This window comes from Drosophila ficusphila, unplaced genomic scaffold (genome assembly GCF_018152265.1).
Source record: "Drosophila ficusphila isolate 14025-0441.05 unplaced genomic scaffold, ASM1815226v1 contig_414, whole genome shotgun sequence".
Classification (NCBI taxonomy): domain Eukaryota; kingdom Metazoa; phylum Arthropoda; class Insecta; order Diptera; family Drosophilidae; genus Drosophila; species Drosophila ficusphila.
The window spans coordinates 6,140,138-6,148,357 of record NW_025064328.1 but is presented as its reverse complement, the minus strand read 5'-3'; the positions used below and the strand labels follow the sequence as shown (position 1 = coordinate 6,148,357).

The 8,220-nt window shown below is 42.9% G+C and overlaps 1 protein-coding gene across 1 annotated transcript; it reads left to right on the top strand.

The window, feature by feature from the left end:
- Positions 1-2,470: 2,470 nt before the first annotated feature.
- On the top strand, positions 2,471-3,235 carry LOC108086660. Its single transcript, XM_017183643.2, has one exon. The coding sequence runs from the start codon at positions 2,514-2,516 to the stop codon at positions 2,832-2,834; it is 321 nt and encodes a 106-aa protein (XP_017039132.1). The 5' UTR covers positions 2,471-2,513; the 3' UTR covers positions 2,835-3,235.
- The last annotated feature ends 4,985 nt before the right edge of the window (positions 3,236-8,220 follow it).

Here is an 8,220-nt window from a genome sequence, read left to right as displayed (position 1 = left end):
ATTGAAATAAGGTCTTTAAGAAGCAACTGGGATTCTTTCTTTGGGGACAGGTAAAAATAAGCTGAACATCAGGTGCAGGAAAATAAAAGAGCGGGTAAGAATGCGAGAAAAGTGAAACGCCAACATGAGCAGCTCATAAAAACTCAACAAGGCGAAATGTTTAGGTTTAAGTGGGCGTTCTTATAGAAGGGGGCGTGGCTGGTTGGCTGGCTGACTGGATGGCTGGCTGACTGAAGGGATGGCTTACCGGAATGAGTCCTGCCTGCATGCCGTGGCATGCCCTGCCTGCATTTGGCTAATCCACAAGTTTAGCACAACAAAGGCAAAAGGCGAATGGCGAAAGGCGAAAGGCGAAGGAAGGCAGAGCTCAAGGTCCTTGCGACTACGATGACTTAGAGTGGAAATGGTTGAGGATGAGAATGGGGAAGGCGATGGGGACGAGGGGCTGGGACTGCTCCAAGTGGATGCGGGACGACGACTACTTGACAGTCTTGGCTCGGCTTTGTTTCTGTGGCCCCAAGCCACCCTGCATCACCCTGGAAAACCCTGCACCACCCTAGGACACCCTAGACCACCCTAGACCACCCTAGACCACCCTTCACCACCCTTAAAAAAAGAAACAACAAGAAATAAACACCCTGCTCGAGCCAAAAGCAAACGATGGCTGCATCTTAAATTGTCTTCCTTCAATTTAGATTTCTTGGCAGTCTGGGAGCTCGGAATATAGAATTCCGAATTCAGAATTCAGAACTGAGAATTGAGAATTCAGAACTGTGAACATCCAGCAGCTCTGACCTGCTCGCATATGTAAATTGATGGCTTTGTTTGTCTTTCGGGCTCAGCTTGAAATTCGTAAATCCGTTGAAAATCCTTTTTAACTTTTAATGATGGGGGGCCGCAGCACTGTGCCGAAAAAGTGGGCCAATGTTTTCCCATGGGATTTGCGTAAAGTATCTGCTAAAAGCTTTCCCCATTCCGTTTGCCTGTCGCCGTTATTTGGCCAAAAAGGCAGCGCTAACCGCATCGACATCGACATCCTTCCTTTCCTCCCCCACCCACTTTTCCCTCCCCCTTCATTTCACCCAGGAGTCAACATCAATTTCGTTTTCATCAATTTCGGTCTGGGAAAATGGTGGAAATGGGCGGCTGCCAAGGCGTCTGCTGTATTCCAACCTCGAAAAACGAGGCCAACAGAAGCGAGAGAGAGAAAGAGAGAGAGGGAAAGAGAGCGAGACAGAAAGGGCGAAAACTTTGGTAACTTGGGAATGTTCAACTTAGTTTTCATTAATTTGTTGTTTTAGTTGCGCCACTTATAAGAAGTTGGCTTAATCTTTTGGCTCTCAGATGACTACAAATTTAACTGAGTAGTGGCGATACGAAATATCAGATCACTCTTTCTTTTCCTAATTGAAATGCTCTCTGAAATGAAATAAATTAATCCTGTTTCAGGTTTCCATCGGATTAAGATTTGATTTACCTTTTCAGGCGGTCAGAAATCGTATTGTATTATTAAAGACTAATTAAATTTATTTTTAAAAATTTCATTTTAGTAACTTCTTCGGCATTTACTTTTTTCTCTGCCATTACTTCTTAAATGCTCTCAAAAATACCAATTAATTTTATGTTCAACACAAAGCTGCAAGTGGTCTGAAAAATTAATTTACTGAGCTTCGCTTTACGTCATTCTTGATTTGTTATTACACCTTTTTGGCACTCAGAGAACATAAATTTTTAATTGGCCCGTTGCCGTGGCGCCAGTTAGGAATTCGCATCAGTAATTTGGTCTATATTTGGTTTTAGACCCAAGACAAATGCCTGCAATTATCGCAGGACAAAAGAAGGCGTATGTGGCTTTTGTACGTACACCCACACAACCGAACTCCTATTTCCGTCCGAACAAGGACACACTCACACATATACATACATTCTGAGAATCTGAAGCACGTGCGCAAATTATCTTCAAGGCGAGAGCCTGAATAAAATAACAGCTGCAAACAGACGCATAAACAAATGATGATGGCAACAGGGCTCTCTAGGCATATCCCCATCCCAACACACGGCCTAAACTCATTAATTATCGAGCAGGTCCTGAGTGGAGAACCAGAAGGAAGGATGCATGAATACACGGCATTGTGTTTGTAATCAACTTTGCCAATGAGCATCAAATATGCTTTATGTGCCTTTCGATTGTTCGACCCTAATGATGGAACGACTTAGCACGAATGATTTGCCATCAATGGCCATCTGTTTATTTATGGTTAGTGCCTTTTATTGGGCGAAAGTTTTTGAGCACCATTAATATTTGTCCATCGTTTCAGGTGGCTAACTTTACCAGTTTTCTAATCAATGTTGTGTAATAAATTAATTCTGATCTCAAAATATAATATTAATTCTTATAAGCCCTTGTAGTCTTCACAAATATACCATTATTTTGAAATTTCGAAATGGGTAGTATCATTCTAAGCATTTATTTAGTTTTTCGTCATTTCAGAGAGCAATAAACATAATTTCAAATGCCAGGTTACCAGATTTTGTATGCCTGCCGTTACTGTACCAATGTCATCAGCACCAAGTCCTTCAAGGTAAATGAGACATTCTACGATCTGCTGTTGACCAAGACCTTTAACCTCATTCAAGAGGATAAGATCATGATGACGGATGGTGATAAGTTCCAGAACCTGTTCTGCTCCAAGTGCGGAATGGAATTGGGAATGTTTTGTCTGGAGAGTCAGAGCAATGCCCAAATGACAGGACTTTCGCTGATCCAAAAGGCTCATCTGGTGGTCTACGATTCGTACGAGTTGCCCTTCGAAATGCCTTCGTCTCATGACTGATGAAGCATAAAAGAATAAAGCTAACCAGAAACAATTAACAATTTGTGTGACACTCTGGCCATGTCTGCCGTTGACGGAAAGTCCTTTGAACTCCAATGAAGCTCGAACTTGTAGCATATTTGACTTCTACACGAGCTTGTCACTTGGGAATGTTTTGGCAAGCGTTAAAATCATTTGCTCGACTTGCGACTGCCGGAGCATTAATCAAATTCAATCCCAAGGATTCCTTGGCCCGAAATCGAGCCAGACGACGACATGCGTCAGTTGGGAAGCTCTTACATCCTCAACAGTCGCCAAGAAAAGTCTGTGCCAGGCACGTGAACCAAAAAAAAAGGAAAATCAAAAATAATTTTCACTCTACGCTGTGACAGTTGGGCGCCAGTTGCAAAAAAAAAAAAAAGGAGGAACATCCTTCCCCCGGCGGAAATTAAAGTGCTCAACCCCAGCTGTCTTTAAGTCAAATACACACACACACTTACACTCGCTTTTTTTAGCGACTCAAAGGCAAAAGGTAAAGGCATTTTAATGATTTTAATTAACTGCATGTTTGGCCGTAATTACAGCGGCAACAATGCAATTACGGCACATGTACGCCAATGGGTGGCCGTAAACAACGGCAGAGGGTCAGAGGGCAAGGCCAGCTGGCAGTCTGTTTCTTGTCATCCCACTAGGCCGACTCCCCTTTTCCCCTTCCCCCTCTGAAAACCCCCCTTTACTCTCTCCCTCTGACAGGGTGACACACCTCGGATGACAGAATAATTACATGCAGAGCCACCAGGACCCTCTTTCATTTGTTTTTGCAGGCCATCCCATTCCCAGCAGGCGTTCTCCATTCCTGGAGAGCTTTCGCAGAGTAGTGCATCAAAGTATGGCAAACATGGGTGGCCCATTAGGGGGGTTTCTTTAAAGGAGGATCTTAAGACAATGTAACAGGAAAAGTCTGTAAAATCTTTAGTTACTTAGTTACTATGTAAAAATAAAAAATGGTGTATAGTAAACTTCAAGTTGGCTTCTTAAAATTTCATAGTCAGATCCACTTTTTGATTTATTTATATTTTTATATTTTATTTATATTTTATATATCACTTTTTAAAAAAAAAAAAATTTACATTCTTTTACTCCACCCGGGAGCTTAGAGCCTCTACAATTTCTTGTAGAGGATTCATTATCATAGATTTTCGATCGTACCGGTGATAAGCCAGTAGCGACTTATCCTAGCGGTGGGGTTGCCACCTGGCGCCATCTAGGAGTGACGAAAGTTCTATTGTTTGGTCCATAGTAACGTGGACGAGGGGTGTGCGGGTCCGGGGAGCCGAAATTTGTTACTAAAGTTAAGTGAGCGATAGAGCATAGAAGTGGTGGAGATTTGGAAAAAGAGATCTTTCTTTTTCTCGGGGAGCCTGGGGCTCGACTTGAACCCGGGCCTTCCGGACCGGAGGCCAGCGCTCTACCTGCTAGGCCACCGCCCCCCAACTCCCCAACCCCCAACTCACTTTTAATAAATTATATTTCTTTTATCCCTTATTTCTTAATTAATTTCCAACTGTCATAATGCACTGATAGAATTGATTGATTCCTAACATTAAATTCAATAATCCTAATCTCCACAAATTGAAAGCAGTCAGCTGTCACTTTGATCGCTTATTAAGTAGCCAATAGAGCAGTGCTGACCCCTCTGGCCGACGTCCTTGGCCTTGACACTTATTACTAATACGACATGTGGCCCCGCTGCAAGGTACAAGTGTAATTATAGCCAGCAAATGTCCTGTCGCTGTCCCTGAGTGTCACCGATGCCGGCCAATACTTGTTGCTCACCATCGGTGGGCGGAGGGGCGGCTGGAGAAAGGGAAAGAGAAAGGGGGCGTGGCCCGGCTCTATTGTGTGCTCAGTGACCGTAAATATCAAGTAATTTTCTGCAATTTTTCTACGCTGCCAATTGATTTATGGCTTGCTGCCGCCATTCCGCCTCCCGCTGCCATTCCGCCACACCCTCTTCCCCCCCCTTCCGCCCTTCCTGCCGCCCACTTTGCTTTGTTTGCAAAACAAAAGGCAAGCCAAGTGAGCGTTGTCCTTCCACAATAACAACAACGAAAACATCACCAGGAGCAGGAGCAGGAGCAGCCGTAGCAGAAGCGGGAAGGCGGCAAAGGACTTGTATGCATGTTGAGCCTGTGGCTGTCAAGTGGTCGCCAGCCGCAGTTCCCAAACAGAAAGAAAAATCTAAGTACCATTTCAAAATTTGAATAAATATTTTTACATCATTTGTTGGTATTTTAGGAATATATTATGTATATTTAAATACAAATAAGGGCAATGTTTTTTTTTTGTATTATTATTTATTGTAATTATTTCCGGAGATTGAAATCGTACCATTTTATGAAGAACTAATTTATTTCATAATATTCGTATTTTATACTCTATTAGTTCTCACTGACATATTAATTTTCTTTCAGTGGATGTTCAGAAATGTGACGCCTGTCGCCGCTGCCAGAAAAGGCATTAAGGTTTGTCAACCCACACCGTCTAAAGCTACACCACCCATCGCACACACACACACACACAGCACATCCGCCACCCACTGCTGCACTCGAAATGTGCTCGGCAGGGGGCGTGGCCATTTTCGACGTTTAACAAGAAAATTCGTTTAGTAAATTTCATTTACATTCCTGTGTCGAACAGCGAAAAGGACGAGAGTGTAGCGGACTAAAAGTAAAGGCTAAACAGCCTGAATAATTCGCCTGCGTAAGCGACATTTTTTTATTTTATGCACTGGGCCGGCACTCGATGGCCTTCGCTTCCCTCATAAAGTTGCCGGGTTTAATAAGGCATTGCGTTACTCATACGCCACGTGGTGCACAGCAAGGATTCAGTTATGCGAGCCCAATGTGGAGCCAGTGGGCGTTCACCAGCCGCTCCAACGCTCCAAAGCGATGGCCCCCTGCACTTTTCGCATGCAAATGGAGTAATTTGATTTTTTCCCGGACCTTGGCTGCAGGAATTCACTCTTTGCTGTGCGGGTGGATCCGTAGGGCGGTACGCGGGGGAAATGGAGTCCCTAATGGGTTGCCGAGCGCAGGACATGTATCACTAATCAATCGATACTTCCATCCGCAAAGTGTTTGTTGTTCCTTTGAAAGGAAAGTGGAATACATTAATTAAACTACATTTAATGTAAGCGCTGCAACTAAAGTTCTTCAAAAGTAACTACTCAATATATACAAACACATCTTATTAAATTGCTCTACTATACACCATCAAAAATTATTCAACATTGTTATTGAGAACAACATGAATAATTGCTTTACTTGTTTGAATACCTTATTTATAATTAAAGTGTATGAATGACTTATATAATTTGTATAACTTACCCTTATCCTAAATAATGCAAGCTGTTCCGAGCTGCCTTTTCCAAACCCCATCTATTATTCAACCCTAATTAATTTCGTGTATGCAGCCATTTAAATGAGCCTGGCAACCCTGTGCAGCTGGTCGGCTTTTGGCCTGAGTCAACCCTTTTGGCAGCGGATCATGTAACATGTTTATGGCCATCTAGTCAACTGCAGCCATATTTTCATCTCATTTCAGCCGTGTCCTGCGGCTGGGTGTCCCTTTCTGGTTGGCTCGTAATTTCAAACCGTTGCACTGACCGCAGGGAAAAGTGGGGAAAAGCGGGGAAAGTGGAATCCCGGCAGGCGAGGAACTATCCGCGAACCAACCGCAGGGAAACGCGATATGTTGACCTTTCGCCGGGCTCTTGGCTCCAGGCTCACTTTCCACGAAGGACATTAAAATGCATGCGGTGTCGGGGATGAAAAAAAGGAGCAAGGGATTCTGCATTCGGCTCACTTTATGTGCAGATTTTCCCTCCGCTTTCTGGATTTTATTTATGACCCCCAAGGGCAGCCACACACACACACATGCAGCTCCACCTTGGAGATTTACGACTGGAGTCTTATTAGGCATAAATTAGGAACTGACTTTCCCCTTCTTCTCTCCCTCAACTTTCTTGCTGGCAATTTCCCTTTCTGGGAAAACGAATTCGAATTTAGACACTTTGAAGTCACTCGACTTAATCGCATTTACGGCAATCAAACGTAAACACATCACCCGAAATCTTGTTGAATAATGGCAGTAACGTAAGAGAAAATATTCATTGCCCTAAGCTAAATTGAAATACCGAAGTTTGGGTGATCAACATTGTGAGTCCTGAAATGAACGAAATTTTCACGCCTCAATACCAACATTAAAGGATGGAAGGGGAACTCCTGTTATGTGAACCAATAAAGTATGCAAATCCAATTTAGCGCTCCATAAGCTTTATTAGAAGTCATGCGTTTGATGGATACACGTGTTTCCCGTCAAGTGATTGACAAACTGAAAGAATGACTGGTCGGCCTATTAATGTAACCGCTGTAGTTTAATTTACTGAGCCTGTCCATAAAGTCACACACTTGTGGCCAGTTGACTGTGAATCCATTTGGCCACAGAAATCAATCGATTGATGGTCGGATTATTGACTTTTACTTACGTCTTTTTTTCCCACAAATAGTAACCGCAACAAGTCTAAGCTGTTATGACCTAAATTGATAATCTTTAAGCCTTGGAAACTAAAGGTTAAAAAATCAACAATAAAATCTAATAGCTTGTTATATATAATTTAGTAATTTTTTATCTGCAGAGCCAAAGAATATTTATTTCATATTTTGTTGAAGTACCTTCGGGAAATATTCGCAATCAATTTAACTTGTGATGGCAGGTTGTTATAAATGGAAAATTCAATTGAAACTCTTTCATATCCCATAAAAAATCCAATTAATTCCGGTGGATCCTTTTGTGCCTGAAGGCAAATTTTTTTGGGCATCAGTCAATCAAGTTTATCCCTCCGAAATCTTCTGATTATCATACCGCCATCCATCATACGAGGGCATACGAATATAGTTGAACTCTGGTTATGGGGCTCTGCGATGTGTGTGGGATGATTTGATATATGTTTGTGTATTTGCAGGGACCGAGAGGAAACCAATTTCAGTGTTTACTTATGCATATGCCACACAATAGCTGGTGGGTGTGTGTGAAAAGGTGGCGGCCCCATCAAATGTTCTACGTGTCCTGCAGGTGCAAAGGAATAGCAGCCGCAATAACAAAGCGGAGTCGAATAAACTTTCCTCTGATGCCTCCTGATGATGATGTACGACTGAAAAGCGGGCGGGCGGGCGCTCTTTCCAGTTCAAGAAGGATGGTAGATGGAGGTTGGAGGCCTTGGGCCGGCATTATCATTCAACCCATATCCACAAACACATAGGGCACGTGACGGGCCGGATATGCGTGTGTGACTGCACAGCAAGAAATTGTCGAATAAAATATCTAAATACAAACCATACAAAAC

Excerpts from the sequence above, each read along its gene's own strand:
- LOC108086660 (XM_017183643.2), top strand. The coding sequence starts at position 2,514 with ATGCCAGGTTACCAGATTTTGTATGCCTGCCGTTACTGTACCAATGTC.